Source organism: Prionailurus viverrinus, chromosome A3, assembly GCF_022837055.1.
Source record: "Prionailurus viverrinus isolate Anna chromosome A3, UM_Priviv_1.0, whole genome shotgun sequence".
In the NCBI taxonomy this organism is placed as follows: domain Eukaryota; kingdom Metazoa; phylum Chordata; class Mammalia; order Carnivora; family Felidae; genus Prionailurus; species Prionailurus viverrinus.
This window is the reverse complement of record NC_062563.1, coordinates 63,544,714-63,561,246: the sequence shown is the minus strand read 5'-3', so window position 1 is coordinate 63,561,246 and position 16,533 is coordinate 63,544,714. Positions and strand designations below refer to the sequence as shown.

Genomic DNA, 16,533 nt, shown 5'->3' with positions numbered 1-16,533 from the left:
TTTTTTTTTTTTAAATATTGAATCTTCTTGTTCATGAACTTGGTGCATCTCTCCTATTTAAGGCCTGTATCTTTTCTTACGGCATCTCCCTATTAAAATTATGATACACCAATGTAGAAGAAAAAGAATTTTGTTGGGGCGCCTGGGTGGCGCAGTCGGTTGAGCGTCCGACTTCAGCCAGGTCACGATCTCGCGGTCCGGGAGTTTGAGCCCCGCGTCGGGCTCTGGGCTGATGGCTCAGAGCCTGGAGCCTGTTTCCGATTCTGTGTCTCCCTCTCTCTCTGCCCCTCGCCCGTTCATGCTCTGTCTCTCTCTGTCCCAAAAATAAATAAACGTTGAAAAAAAAAATTAAAAAAAAGAAAAGAAAAAGAATTTTGCATCTGAAACTAGTGTAACATTGTATGTCAACTATAAAAAAAAATAAATCTGAAAAAGAGAAAAAGAGAATCTGCCTGTACCTCACACCATACACAAAAGTTAATTTAAGATGGATCATGGACCTCAAGATAAAAGCTAAAAGTATAAAACGTTTAGAGGAAAACGGAATATCTTTGTGATATTGGGATAGGCAAAGATTCCTTAAGCCATAGAAAGCATGAATCATAAGAGAAAAAAATTGATTCAGTTATTGGTCTGAAAACTTCTACTCATCAAAAGACATTATTAAAATAAATTGGCAAGCCACAAACTAAGAAAAAGTACATGTAAAAAGTACATGTATGGCAAAAGAAACAAGCATCCTAATATAAAAATAGACAAAAATCTTGGATACTTGACAAAAGACCATATCAATAGCCAAAGCACATAAAGAGTGTTCAGTATCATCATTAGTCATCAAGGAAATGTAAGTCAAAGTCTCAGGGATATTCCACTATATACCGGCTAGGATGGCTAATGTGAAAAAAAAGAAAGACAACAGCAAAAGTTGGAAAGGATGTAGGGTCATTAGAACTCTTGTTTATTGTTGATGGGAATATAAATGCTATAATTATTTTGGAAAACTGTCAGTTTCCTAGAATGTTAGATATGCTGAAATTTTATTTTCAGATATTTATTCAAGGGAAATGAAAACAGATGTTGACAAAAGCCTTGTATAAGAATGTTCCTAGCAGCTTTATTCATAATAGCCTACAAATGGAAATAGCCCATTTCTGTTGAGAGGAGAATTGGTAAACAAACCTGTATATTCATACAACGGAATACTACTCAACAAAAAAAGAATCATACTATTGTTGCATCAAATACCATGGATAAACTTTATGCTGACTGAAAAAGGCCTCAGACGCAAAAAACTTAGGTTGTGTATTACTACATTTATACAAAATTCTAGAATAGACAAAACCAAATTGTAATAGAAATCAAATCATTGGTTGTTTTGGGTATTGAGAGTTGACTGGGAGAGGGCACAAGCTAACTTTCTGAGATGATGGAAATTTTATGAGTCTTCATAGGAGTGTGGGTTACATGAGTATAAGCATTTGTGAAACCCGATTGAATGATCTTGTCAGAATTCAAGAGTATAAAGATGGAAAGGTAATCCTCACAGGAGTCAGCTGGGATTGGGTATCCAGAACCATACACGCCAAGTCTGTGCATCTGATACCCATACTCCGGACCAGTGGTTTTCAACTGGGGACCATTTTGCCCCTCAGGATACATTTCACATTGTCCAGAGACATTTCTGATTGTCATAACTGGGCGGGGGTGAGGCGGTATTGTATTACTGGTATTTGGTGGGTAGAAGCCATGGAGGCTGGGGGCGCCTGGGTGGCACAGTCGGTTAAGCGTCCGACTTCAGCTCAGGTCACGATCTCGCGGTCTGTGAGTTCGAGCCCCGCGTCAGGCTCTGGGCTGATGGCTCAGAGCCTGGAGCCTGTTTCCGATTCTGTGTCTCCCTCTCTCTCTGCCCCTCCCCCGTTCATGCTCTGTCTCTCTCTGTCCCAAAAATAAATAAATGTTGAAAAAAAAAAATTAAAAAAAAAAAAAAAAAAAGAAGCCATGGAGGCTGCTAAACATGCTACCGTCACATGACAGTACCCCACAACAAAAAATTGTCTGGTCCAAAATGTCACCGGTGCCAGCTTGGAGAAACCTGTTCTAGATCTGTCCTTATTATGAAAGTCAAGTCAACCTCAGCCAACCAGGTGTTGACTCTATTCATAGTCCACATCAGTTGTGGAAACAGCATTTGCACAAATTACCTATTTCTTCCCCAACAGAATTTAATATCAAATATTTGTGAATATACATAATCGTAAATTTTGAGAGAAAAGTCCATGTGTTAAGAGCACTTCCAAAATCAAAATTAAATGTTTTGTTTGATTGTTAAATTCTTAAGGTAAGGTTTTGTTCTTAACTTTTGTTTCATTAAATATTCACGTGCATGATCTTGGTTATCTTTCTTTAAATAGAATAAAAAAGCTTTATCATTAAATCAGAGGAAATAAATGATAGTAATTTTTTTTTTCTTCCCTCTACAGAATGACAGGAAGCGAATTTTTTTCTCGTTTCCCAGAACTCTATCCTTTTCTTCTCCAGCAGTTGGAAGCTGTAGCTAATACTGTGGACAGGTAAGAGAATAGGGTGGGACACAGTAAGATCAAGGAAGTGAATTACTTCATTCATCGAGATTTTTTCCCTCCAGGCAACAGTTTTTAATCCCCTCCTTCCTTGTAACATAGCTGGGTTTTTTAAAACTACTTCTTTATTACATCATGTTGCCAGATTCTCTACAGTACTCCTGTACCTGAAAAGTTGTATAAAATCCTGTTTTTATACTATATTTTATATTTTTAAAATCCTGTTTTATATTGTCTTATCAAATGTAATACTGTTTTTTCAGGAACCAGCTTCTTAGAAGCACATGGTGATTTCTTCTAGAAATCATATTCTTCCCATGATATTTAAAAATCTATGTGTTTACAAATGGCCAATAAACACATGGAAAGATGCTCAGCATCACTGGTTATCTGGGAAATGCAAACCAAAACCTCAGTGAGATGCCCCTTCACACCGGGCAGGATGGTACTATCAAAAAGGGGGGTGGGGTGCCTGGGTGGCTCAGTTAGTTAAGTGTCCGACTTTGGCCTGGGTCATGATCTCACGGTTGGTGGGTTCAAGCCCCACATCGGGCTCTGTGCTGGCAGCTCAGAGCCTGGAGCCTGCTTCAGAATCTGTCTCCCTCTCTCTCTGCCCCTCCCCTGCTCGTGCTGTCTGTTTCTCTCTCTCTTTCTCTCTCTCTCAAAATAAATAAATAAACTTAAAAATTAAAAAAAAAGTTAAAAAAAATAAAAATCTGTGTGTTTACGTACTGAGTTTGCTGTCACAAACACCTGCCATTTTTTTCTTACTGGCCTGCTACAGTTGACCATTGTGACCTTAAGCAAATAGCTGACTAATCTGGTCACCTGTGATCAGAAATGGTACCAGCCCACCTGAGCAAAGGTGGCCAGTGACCCTGGAAACATAAAATAAAGCCATTCAGAGGGCTTCCAGTCCGATCAGGGCAGATAGCAAAGTTTACCATTGTGCTTTCAATCACATTCTGTACTGATGGTGGAATTGTTAGAATGGACATCTTAGAACATGGGCTTTTTTATTCTTCTAGCAGTGTTTGCACTTGATATGAATTCATACTAATTATCCGTAATGGGAAAGCAAAGTAACATCAATGAATTTTACTTCTGTTTATGATACATTTCCTCACATGAGTAATTTGTACAGACAGGCTTTTCTGGCCCCAGTAAGTGACTGTTCAAGCTTTCATAAGTACATTTGGCTGTTGAACGTTTCACATTGCATATTCTGGAACAGCCACCTCTCTACTGTATGAACAGCTCAAATCAAAACACAGACGCAAATTAACAGTTAGCTTTGAGAAGAGTCGTGTGCAAAAGCCCAAACCATGGCTTTGCCGGCAGCTCTTCCTTATTTGCACATTAGGAAAACATGAGGTAAACGGAGGGAAAAGAAGGAAAGCTATCTTCTGATCATAGAGAGTCTCACTTGATATTCAGAATTATTTAATGAGAAAAATGTTTGAAGAAAGTACTGCACCTCTTAAATTTTAAATATTTTATGTACAATAATTTTTTTCAGTGATGCAGGAGAACTAAACCGTCATCCAAGCATGTTTCTCTTACTGCTGGTGTTGGGGAGACTCTACCCTTCCCCGATGGACGGCACCTATTCTACTCTCAGCATGGCACCTTTCATTCCCTTCATTATGAGGTAGCATGTGTTTCCTGGAAATAATGGGGTGGGTATGGGGGCCTTATGGGGTATTATAACTTGTTCTTATTTCAGAAACTATAGATTTTTTTTTTTTTTTTTTTTTTTTTTTTTACTTTGAGGGGGGAGGTGTCTTTTCAAAGCAGGGGCCTGAGGGTTATTGCCATTGCCCCCAGGTGGTCTCCAACGTTTCAGAGGAAGGTGCCTCTGTCTTGGGTGCAGAAGCCCATATCCACTGTTTAAGTAATGTTTCCTTGGCACTCTGCTTGCTAACGGATGTGATCGGAGATACCCGCTTTTGAAAACCATAGCCTGGGTATTTGCAGTAAGCCCTGTGTTGAGCCTGGCCAGCATGGGGCAGGCTCGGTCCTGGTGTTATATCCCCTGTTCAGATGTTGAAGAGAACATTTGTCTCTTCACTCCAGAGGAGTTTGCTAGTGGGTGCGAGGGGTAGCATCTAGAGGGCAGTGCTGCGTGGCACAAATTCATTTCCTGCTCAACTTCTCTTTCAAGCTTGGGGCACCTGAGAAAGAGCCATGCATGTGGATTATACATGGAATCAGATGACAGCAGGCTTTCCTACTTCTAGAGCCTATTACCCCTTTCTCTGTTAGAGTTTTTGAAGCATTGCCAACTTCTTATCACCTTTTTCATTTTCGATCAAAGGCGTCAAGAAATAGGCTTCCAAAAAAGTATTGAAATTTTCTTATGAAACATTTCAGAAGCACAGTCATATTACTTAGCTTTTACCTTTCTGTTTGCCTCTTGATAAAATAACACTTTCATTTTTATTTATCTACCAAAATGGAAATAGACTTAGAGCTGAATGGTAAGATACACCAAACTCAGGAGAATGTGTTTGTTATTTATGTGGCATCCTGGGTTCCACTTCCTGGTTTCACAGAGCTGACTGATGCGTTCTAATGTGAGAAACCATTAAACACGAGATGCTGGCATACGATTGCTGTAGCCATTTGTTTGCGCCAAGCTCTGGCTGTGGCTGTGTTGTTATCTCTGATCACAGAGATGACTCACTCAGATTGGTTTTTGTTTCCTGATACACAAAGTTACCAGTCTCTTGGATCCAGCATTTTGGTGATTCATTTTAGGAATTTGGGTCGTAAATTTTTTACTTTCAGGAGCATTTAAAAATTGTACTTTCACACATAACTGGAAAGAACTGAAAAATGTTTCAGCAGGTTGATGGGGCGGGGGAGAAGGGCACATGGTCAGAATCACAGCGTCCATTAGAAACAAAGACGTGCCTTAGAACTTTGTCATCCTGTGTTGAGGACGTTCAATTTATGGAAGCTCATCACTAACCAGTGTTATGTGTTGCATCCTAGAAATTACTACTTTGAAAGTATCCTTCCTGCTATTTGTTAGTATAATCAGTATATTTCAGTATATTTATTAGTATAATCAGAATGCTCATCTTATTATATTCCAAGCACTTATTATATAACAAAGATCACATTAATATAATTTAAATAGTGCCTTAAAGCCAGTGTCCTCAGTGTATCGTTTTTAATTTATTTTTATTTCTGTTATGTTTATTTTGAGAGAGAGGGTGGGGAGAGCAGAGGAAGAGAGAGAATCCTAAGCAGGCTCCATGCTCTCAGCAGAGAACCCGACATGGGGCTCGAACTCGCTAACCGATAGATCATGACCTGAGCCGAAATTAAGAGTCAGACGCTTGCCTGACTGAACCACCCAGGAGCCCTAGTGTATCGTTTTTTTAAACTCAAAAGGCACAAAGTATCCATTTTACTGCCCTTCCAGGGAAAATGCTTTGGTCAACGGTTGCTTTCTACCCAAATAAAGATTCATCGAGTGCCACCAAATAGCATGAGTGCCACAATTGATTCCTTAGAGAATCAATAGGCTCTGATTTATTGAATGAATGTCCATTTGTGGTATAGAGCAGTTTTCTCAAACTTTAAGAGGTAACCTATCACTTAGGAATCTCATAAATTCTGGTTCACTAGGTCTGGAGTGGGTCCCGAGGGTCTACCTTTCAAACAGACTTCCAGGTAATGCTGATGCTGTTAGTCTATAGATCACGCTTTGAGTACCAAGATTAAATTTGGGATATTAAACATTAAACATTATCAGAACCCCTCCCCTACCCCTGCACACACAATTTTAATAAACTAGACAGTAGTCGGCTCATACTTGGTACTTGATTAGGCTATTCAGAAGGTTTATGAGAAGTAGATTTTGACCCAGGAATGCAGAAAACAAGCAGAAGAGTATTCTGAGCAAGAGAGGTTAGCAGGAAGTACACCAACGTCTGTTGAACCTTGACTATTTGCCAGGCACCGAACTGGGCGTTTTGCTTACAATGACTCTGAGAGGAGGTGTTATCACCCCCACTTTCCTGTTGAGGAAATTGAGGTTCAGAGAGCAAGTCAGGTACAGAGCTAGATATGAACCCAAGAACATAGGGTTGTCAAGAGTGTTGGGTGTACTCTTTCTATTACACCAAAATAACCAGCTCCCTTTTGTGTAGCCAAGAGTAGTGGCTACACTGAGTAAGTGATTGGGCAATTAGGAGGGAGGAGGAGCAGTTAGGAGGGAGGAGGAGGGAGGAAGATCCGGAGTTGGTGGATCTGAGTGTAGGCTGTTTTTAGAATGTAGAAGTCATGTCCCCACTAGCACTGGTGAGGATGGCTTGATCAGATGCAGCCTTTCTCTCAGGCTCACATCTGCAAGATCATTGCCGGAGGTAGCAGGGTTGGTCTGTGACCAGGTATGGAGAAGCTGGCTTAACTTTCTTGACCATCTTTTGTGATAAAGTGGAAGGATCCTAGACTTGGAGTTCGGTCAAAACTCCAGTTTGGGGTTTCATCAACCTAGTACAGGGGCAACCCCATGCTACCCTAAAATGTTCACAATCACTCTGGGCAGATGAGCCAAAAACAGATTTTTAGCAAATAGTGAACTTAGGGGTGCCTGGGTGGCTCAGCTGGTTAAGTGTCCAACTTCAGCTCGAGTCATGATCTCACAGTTCGTGAGTTTGGACCCCCATTGGGCTCTGTGCTGACAGCTCAGAGCCTGGAGCCTGCTTTGGATTCTGTGTCTCCCTCTCTCTCTGCCCCTCTACTGCTCATACTCTGTCTCTCAAAAATGAATAAACGCTAAAAAAATTTTTTTAATAAATAAAAAATACTGAATTTGATAAACATGTACACATTTGATTTCAATTACTTCTGAGAAAATTATTCATGAAGGTAGTGAAAGATTGCCTATTATTTTAGGCAATATTTGCAGTACTAGTGATGGTAAAGAGTGGCTTATTTTGACTTGGGATAATAGCTGAAAAGATGGATGTATGCATGAGTGGATAGGCAGTGCTTTATTTTTGTAACATTGCCGGTGTTAATTTACGTACTTGGAAGAGTCTAATCAGGCTCTTGGATAGTCTGCGTTTAGTGAAATAGAAATTCTTCAGCTAGTAGGAGTACCACAAAGGTTGCTCTGACCATGCTAAAGTGAGTTGCACAATAAGAAGATTAAAAGCCCCAGTGACAGGTTATTTCCCTTTGACTTATGTATACATACCTGCCATTTCCTTCCTCTCTGTAAGATGTCTGTGGGTATTGTTTGTATTTTTGTCCCTTTTCCCACATTTGGGAGTATAAGCTTGTATCTGCTGATCTGCTTTGTTGACTTAAACCTTAGAAGTTCTGATTTGGGTTTTCCAAAGTGATGCCTGTTGCAGTTATGCTTGTTGCATCATCTTGGAAGAGAAATGATAATGCTAATCACAATGTTTTCTTTACAAGTTTGTTTTTTTTTTTTTAACCCAGGATATTTTATGTGTCTGCTGCTGTGCTGGGTGCAGATTCACAGCCCTCTACCTTGCAAATATGATGCCTTCCATTTAAGACCATTCACCCTTTAGTTCAAATACCACAGAGCAGAGTGACTCATACTTTAAAGGGGACCCTGACTGGCTCCCCGAATATGTCCTGCTTGTCTAGGGCTTTCTACAGACCAGAATATCTCTGTATGTGTACCTTTGAATTCCCTTTCACAAAGGAGTTTCAAGTTTGAATTGAAAAGCTATAGGAAACTGAGTATGCCCCAAACCTAGACCACAGTGTGGAGTCCTGAACAGAGCAAAGGCCCTGGATTTTAGAGACCTGGTTCTGTCTGAGTTCTGCCACTGACTGGCCAGCTGCAACACTTGGACAAGGATCTCTCCCCTCTCTGGACCCGTGTGTACCTGTGTGTGTGAGGGTGTCCACTGAGACAGAGAGCCCCTTCTATTGCTGACAACACATCTCAGCATTGGATTAATACCCATGAGAGATACCCCTCCACTGCCTTTTATTCATTCTTCTGGGTGCTTTCAAAAGGATCTGCAACACCCACCCACCCACCCCACCCCCCCATTTGGGGCTCATTTTCATTGTGAAGGACTTTCAATGTGTCTTTCCTCCAATCATCTCACCTTAGATAACTTTTCAGGGAAATATGCCGTTCTTTTCTCTGAAAAATATTGAGGTGCAAATAACAATACAATCTTAAATACATGGCAGTGGAAATCACCTATAGGGACCTGTGCTGACTTGTGTAGTTGAGATATTTAAAAACCCAGCCAACAGTAAAAAAAAATTGGAAAATACATGTTTTATACATTTAAAAAATATTTCATGAGACCTTTGGATTGTACCAGTCTTAAAAAGGGAAGAAGGGTGGTAGGAGGTACAAATACTAAGAGTTAGGCTTTTTAAGCCTGTGATATTGAGAAATAATATTGACCCTTGTTTTCTGGTCTTCGAAAGTTACATAATTCAAGGATTACCATGTTACTCCTTGCCCATGTTATGGAGTTGAAGAAACTTGTTTTCCTTGGTGTAGAGTTGGGGTTTTTGCAGTAGACAATAGATGGCCTCTACCTTCATTTGTGATTGTAATACTGGGAACTCCCTTTCAAGGCTGGAGGCCCATTTCTATCTGCTCTGTCTTCCCAGGATCCTTGTAGATAAGTAGAGGGCTGACTTTGGCTTACAGAGAGATAAACAGGCAGAGGGCTGCTAAAACACTGCTGGAAAGGAAGACCTGCCCTCCTCCCCTTTTGTTCACTTCAAGCCTGGCTCATCTCTCTCTCTGAATGGCTATAGCATTTGTTCCTTAAACCTCTTATCCTAGTATTCATCATTATTGTATCATCACATAATTTGTATGCTCAGTGCTTATTCTCTCCAAGTAAATCTTAACCTCTTTCCATGTAGAAGCCACTCTGGGTTTTTTGGTTTGTTTTTGTTCCTTGCTACCTTTCTCTGCCTTGCCCAGGTTTGGGCACAGAGACTGAATTATTAACCTAGAAATGAGAGTAATTGTAAATTGAGACATTTTGTGTCTTAGCAGATCTGTGTATCTGTGAAATACTTAGGGACTCCTAGTCCTCCAGTATTGGAGCCACATTTCATATCTCACTGGTTAATGGTTTTGTAGAAAGGAAGGTCTGCTGGGTCTTGTGTTTTACCTGGCCTTTGAGGAGTCTGTAGGAGCTCTGACATTTACTTTTATTTTGCTTTACCTCTCTGACCCTCTGTTTCCTTATGTATCAGATTAAAGTATTAGATATTGTGTAGGTCCTCTCCTGCCTCATGGGCCTGTGACCTGAGGCCTTCCTGGCCTCTGAAGCCCTTTTCCCTGACTGCTATCTGGCAAACTGCTCTGGAGACCCACCTGCTGCAGGGTTTAGCACTAAACAAGAGGAGACTGGATTGGTAAGAATGGAAGAAGGAGGGTGATGTTGTGTTTTCTTGTTTTTGGCTGTTTTGTTTTGTTTTTGCTGAAAGTCATAGAACTATCTATAAAAACGCCTTCCCGATTATTATGGCATGAATAAGAAGGCCCTTGTGTGCTTCAGGCTGTCAATCTATATAATGGGGATAATACTACTTACAAAATAGCAGATAAAAGTCCCTTTGGTTTGCTTTTTAAGAAAAATTCTATACAGAGGAAGGGGTTGATGGTGATAGGAAGAGGGCCGACTTTTTAAACTTCTGCTTTGGCTTGTCCCAACCAGTAAACTGGAAGGAAGGCCCTGTAGCTAGATGCAGGGGAGCAGATTAAAAAAGAGTGCACTGTCGTCCTGTTGATGGCAAATTCCTGGACCCAGGTAACTTATAGCCTCAGGTACTTATGAGCCTAGATCCATGTCAGTAATTTGGGTGAAATGTGGGATGGGAATATTCTGCTGGGAGCTTGCAGAAGGATTTTTAAAAGACAAGGGGAAAGGCATAGTTTATCAGTGACCAAACAGTTGTATTGATATTGATTGTTTTAGACTGAGTCATTCAATGTATTACTTGCAAGAGCTTTACACTTTGTTTGCTGAGGTCAAGTAAGGATTCCCTAAGAATAAGTCATGTCTGAGTCAGCTCACTGTTTTGATGGGATTGCCAGTCCGATAGATGAAGGCAATGCTGCTTTATTCAACATTTGAATTACTTACTTAAACGAACACAGACTAGGTCACATGCTTATCAGGTTTGTATATAACATAAATATAAGTGGTGATAGAATCAAAGTTCAAAATAGTCTTTAAGCATGGGCGTAACGCAAACTCAGACTAGTGGCCATTACTTCTATGTGGCTGGGGAAGAAGGGGATAAACTTGAGGAAGTGTATACTAGGAGCCTCAATTTTATTTGTAGTGTGTTCTTAAGGTAGGTCTGGGCAAGTGGTTGATTGTCATAGTATTCTGTATACTTATTTTGTATTTGATATGTCTGACATTGTTCATAATTTAAAAACAAGATTCAAAAGAGTCTTGAAAGACTGGATCGATAGGCTGAGATGATCAAGATGACATTTAGTAGAGATAGGTATCATATTCTGATTTTCTAAAGAAAAGCCAATGTTGTGTACCTACAGGATGAGAGCTGTCTGGCCCCCTAGCAGTTTTTATGAAAACATCTTGGGGAGTAGGCTTTCCTGGTGAGCCCTGAGGAAGCAGTTGCTGCTTCCAGATAGTGGAAACTGTAGTCCCCCTGAATTCTTCTGGTCAGATTAAACCTACATCCTTGTGCCTATTGTGTTGTTGTGCTCTGGGCTTCCCATTTTAGGAGGGTCACTGATAAACTAATATTTATCCAGAGGAGGTGACCAAGATGAGGAGGAAGCTTAACATCTGGAAATAGTTAGACTGGAAAAGACTTAGAGGCAACATGGTAATGGTCTTTACACACTTGAGAGGCGGCCATATGGCAGAAGGCACATAATTTCTTTCTTGTGCTCCCAATGGGAAAGTAAGAGATAGATTTCAGATTTTAACATAAAGAAGAATTTTGTGAAAGTTAGCATTCTCCATCAGGAGAGTGAACAGATTTCCATAATGCTGAGCTGCTGGTCATTGAAAGCATTCAAGAAGAACTGATCCGTTGTTGGGCTTTCTGTAGTACATCTGAGATGACCAGCAGGGCATCTTTTTGAGATGTTTTATTTCAGATCAGCCGAACAACTCAGGTTGTTGGGGTGCCATTCTTGTCATGGCCCACAAGGTCACAGTGGTCTACTCCTACAGGGTGCCCTCCAGCAGTTAATTCACTTAAATTTAGCTTCTAAGTAACTTCTATAACTTTGTTCTGGATAGTTCTGAAAACATTTTTTTGGCCTATGGGATGTTATGTCTGAAAAGCATTCCTTATTAATTTAATTATCTTTTTTGTGGTTGCTATATTTTTCTCCATTCCAGATGTTGGCCTAAACCACATTTGTTTTCTGACAAGTACAAGGAACATCTGAGTCTTTGAGAAGAGTCAGAGATGCTTTTCTGAAAAGTGATTAAAATAGATAACTCTTTGTTGCCCCAACTTCCTGAAGGATCTTCTTTGAACAGAGATGCCTATAGAGAGAATACAAGCGTCCTCAAGCCTAGCCCATTACAAGAAGAGACAACTGAGAATAGGTCTTTGCTGGTGCTGTTAATGGAGAGCTTGTTCCCACCTGGAGGTCCAGCAGAACTCCACCCCTCCCGTGGTTACTGCTAAATTCCACGAGCCTTAGAGATTGGGCTTAAAGGTCAGAAATGTCCCTATACCATCCTGATCTGCCAGCAATGGAGGCATGAAGGGAAGGGAACTGCCATCCTATCAGTGTGTGGAAACTCTGACCTCTGGTTTTACTAATGTGACCCTGATACCAGTTCCAGCTTTGGGCAAGATGTCAAGGTGCAGATGTTCAGTTCCCCTCGGGGGGGTTTCTGGCTTTTCCATTTTCCCCTCTGCCTCTAAGCCAAACCTGTGCTCACTTCTTCCTTTCATACAGATATGTTAAAGACCCGAGTCTTTAACTTCCTTGGGACTACTTGTTGTATTATAGAGGCATACATTTTTAAATAAAGCAATGACCATTGGTTTTGGAGTTTTAGGCCTTATACAGGGGAGGACCTAAAAGCAGAGACTGGAAGGTTGTTTCCTAATGCTGGTTAATTCACACTTCATGCAGCTACCTGCTCCATCTCCTTTTTACCTTCGCCCTGTCTACCTAGTGCTTCATGTGGAGTACTGTGCTCATGGCCTTCTGAACTTCTGAATTCTAGCCAGGGGTAGCTGAGCTTCAGCATGTGAAATCAAATCATGTTTCCTGTATTGTGTAGCTTTTTTTGCAAAGAGTACTGGCATAAAAGGATACTCTGTCATCTGTCACTGATTTTTATCTCTTAGTTCCTAGAGAGGGGCCTGGCCAACTTCATCTCTGGTGCCAGATCTCTTTAAGACCATTTTCTAAATATGTTTTTGAGCAAAAGGAATGAGGAATTCACCTCTTACGGAATGCATTGACAAAGCAAGCTGAAAAAACAAAACTTGTAGAGACCAGCTTTTCTTCGGTGTTATCTGCTACTTCAACAGGCCAATTCAGGTCATGTTAGAACAAGTGATTTGATCTGCAAACAGCTTCATTCTTAGGTGAAATATTTGATAATGATGATAATCCATGGCCTATTGCTGCCATTCACTCTAAAAGTTAGAATCCAATCAGTTAATAGATTAACAAAGTAGTTGTTAAATATCCATTGCATACCTAGCTAGCGTTAGGTCTCTGGTAAGATGCAAAGTAAAGGAAGAAAGCATCCATCCTTGAAGAACTTATGGCCTAGCTAGTGAGATAAAACCCATGCTTCTGCACCTGACATAGTGAATTTTAACCACTGAATTATGTGACAGATACACTAGGGGCCAAGGGCCAGTAAATAAGGGGAAGAGTGCCAGTGTTCTTGGAGAAGTTCAGGAGGCTCTCCCAAGTAGCAAGGCAGGAAAAGAAGGGAATCCAGTTTTCTTTCTCGAGGGCTTTCAGAAATCTCCCATGGTGACTAGCAGCTCATGCAAAACAAGAGAAAAGCCATGCTGTCTACTATGTAGACTGTTGGATCTAACAAGAGAAAGATTGTGGTAGAGAGTTTTATGATTCATAACTTGGAAGTCATTGTAAGGAGCCTTGCTTCCACTTGAATCAAGGATGACCCAGGAAATTCAGAAAATAAATGGTTTGCTGCTTAACAAGGGACACCGATGGTAGAGAATCTTGGCTAATTTTAATAAAGGACAGTATTTGCTCCGAGGTATACATTTAAGGCATATGGAAATAATAACTAGTAGGAGGAAAACTCTTACAAATATAGTAACATTTAAATTTCAGAATATTTTATTAATGTCTTTCCCTAAGGAGCTTTTATTTCCTTAGTCTTAATTATTTTCTCAAGACTTGTAGCCAAGGTGCTCAGCAGGCATTCTTAATGCTGAACTGAAGGATTTGACAATAGCAAGTCCCAAATGCTGACTGATGTGCAGTCATCTTATCCTACATGGTAGGGAGTGTTTTAAGATAAAAAATGTAGGTCTTTCCCTTTAGGCAGCAAATACAAATTAGGGAATAGAGTAGGAAGGCAAAGATGAATTATAGTAGGCTTAAAATGACCCAGCATGTTTGGGATATCTTCCCTGACTGGCACAGTTTTTTTCCTCCCTCTCCTCTGGGCCTTGACCCTTCCCAGTCTATTTATAATCTAGTTAAAACAAGCTGCGTTAGTCACATCAACTGCCCAGGATGCATTCACTCCCATATCCTTCTACTTTTTCCTTCGTATCTTATTTTCTTCACTTGCCTTGAGCCCTGAGACTCTTGACTGTGCTTCTCGCCTCCCCTCCACACCAGCTACAGATTTATTCTTCACCATTTATTCTTGTCTTTCACTTTATTTTGTGAGTACTCTTGTCATCAGTTCATCTGTCCCGTAAATATATTTGCTGAGGGCCTACTTTGTGTTGTTGCCTAAACCCAGTGCCCCTACTTTTGTCACCTCCCATTTGCAAGAGAAACTAGAGGCCATTAGGCCTAGACTCTCCGTGGAGGCACCCGCCCCACCTGCCCCCATAGTTCTCACCTGTATTTTATAGCCAGATGCTTGGAAAAGGTTTTCTGTGTTCACGGGCTCCGTTCCCACCCTCCCCCCCTTAAGTCATTCCTTAAACTACTGCACCCTGGATGCCTCTTCCGCCACTTCACTGCAGCTGCCCCTACAAGGGTGCAGTGGGAGTGACCTAGTCGTAGAAGCCTCTGGATGCTTTTCAGTGCTCATCCCTCTTTCCCTTTCTCTGGAGTTTGACACTACTGCACATCCCCTTCTTCGTGACGCTCTTTCCTCTGTGGCCTTCTTTGGCCATTATATCTTTCTCCTCTGGCAGGACCCCTTCTTTCTGCTTCCTCCTAAATATTGGTGTGCCTCTTTGCCCTGCCCTCTACTCTCTTCATTTTCACTTTGCTTGCACTGTCTGGGGTTGCTCCTCACATACAGTGAGCGGTGTCCTAGATCTAGAACTCGTACAGAATCATAGGTTCAGCATTCTACTGGACAACTCCTTCTGCATGTCCCATAGATACCTAAAAGTCAGCAATTTCAAAACAAGTCTCCAGGTAATTCCTCTGCACCCTGAGGCTTGAAACAGCCATCTCTGAGGGCCTAGAACAACGTCTAACATCACATTCCATCGGGCCAGCTGTAGTCAGAGGAAATCAGGACTCAGGGTATCACAAGGGTCCTCCCGATGTCATTGTGTTCATATGTACTCACTAACAAAGGAACATTGCTTTAAAAAGTCACTGACTTTGGGGGGCGTCTGGGTGGCTCAGTCAGTTAAGCATCCGACTTCAGCTCAAGTCATGATCTCGCCATTCCCAAGTTCAAGTCCCGCGTCGAGCTCTGTGCTGACAGCTCAGAGCCTGGAGCCTGTTTCAGGTTCTGTGTCTCCCTCTCTCTCTCTGCCCCTCCCCCACTCAGGCTCTGTCTCTCTGTCTCTCTGTCTCTCTCTCTCTCTCTCTCAAATAAAAACACTGAAAAAAAATCACTGACTTATATATCCCTTCAGTAAGTTTGAAATGATTTGCCTTTTTTCTCTTATTGACGACCATCAGTTTGAAATAGCAAGGTAGCAGGTGTCGGTACCTTTCTTTGGAGATAGAAAAGCCAAGGCACCAAAAGAGTAAGCATCATATGTCCACAGTAAAAACATCGTTGAGGAGTCAGTCTATAAGAACTGATTCATTTATTCATTTACTCAATAGGTGTTTACTGCAAACATCAATTGTGTGTTGGGCACGATAGAAATACAGTGGAGCATCAGACAGATAAGATTTTGGTCTAATGGACTATCCTTTCTGGTATGCTGCTTCTTGGTCCCTATCTTCTTTGCCCTGATTTGTTCCATCAAATTAGTGATAAATGATAATATTTAGCTATGTACCAGACACTGTTTTAGAACTTGACACATACTCACTTAATCATCATGACAACACTGTGAGAGGTCTGTAATGTATTATCCTCATCCTCCAGAGAGGACAAGCTGGGTTGTAGGAAGTTTTAGAAATGTGCCCTAGGTCATATACTGCTAGGAAGTGAAAAGGCCAGGATGTGACCCAGGCAGTCTGGCTCCAGAACCCAGGCTCTTTGCCACTCCCTTAGCTACACTAATGCTTAACACCACAATATGCCTGCTTCTGATGCTACATGGCAAGTTAGTTCTCCACATGCCCAAATTAACCTACAGTTTCGAATGACAAATATTTGGACTCACTTTGCTTTCTTGAGCTCTCCCTCCATCCCATCTTGGGCATTGCTTTGGCAGTGGTCTCATTTCCTAATCTGAAATCAGTAGAAAAGGAAGAAAAGCTCGCAGTTAAGCCCAAGTGGTTGTGACAGGTTGCTAAATAAGACTGGCTCAACTGAAGTTCTGAGATTCTTGAGAAATACTGAGAGTTTCTTACAAAAGAAGTTTTCCTTAGAAT

The 16,533-nt window shown here is 41.1% G+C and overlaps 1 protein-coding gene across 4 annotated transcripts in view; it reads left to right on the top strand.

Moving 5' to 3' along the window:
• THADA (THADA armadillo repeat containing) overlaps positions 1 to 16,533 on the top strand; it is a 330,132-nt gene that overhangs the window by 142,948 nt on the left and 170,651 nt on the right. For all 4 annotated transcript variants that reach the window (XM_047852046.1, XM_047852045.1, XM_047852044.1 and 1 more), the window contains exons 27-28: positions 2,481 to 2,570; positions 4,099 to 4,230. In XM_047852046.1, the coding sequence (XP_047708002.1) occupies positions 2,481 to 2,570; positions 4,099 to 4,230 (222 nt within the window). The remainder of the gene's footprint in view (positions 1 to 2,480; positions 2,571 to 4,098; positions 4,231 to 16,533) is intronic.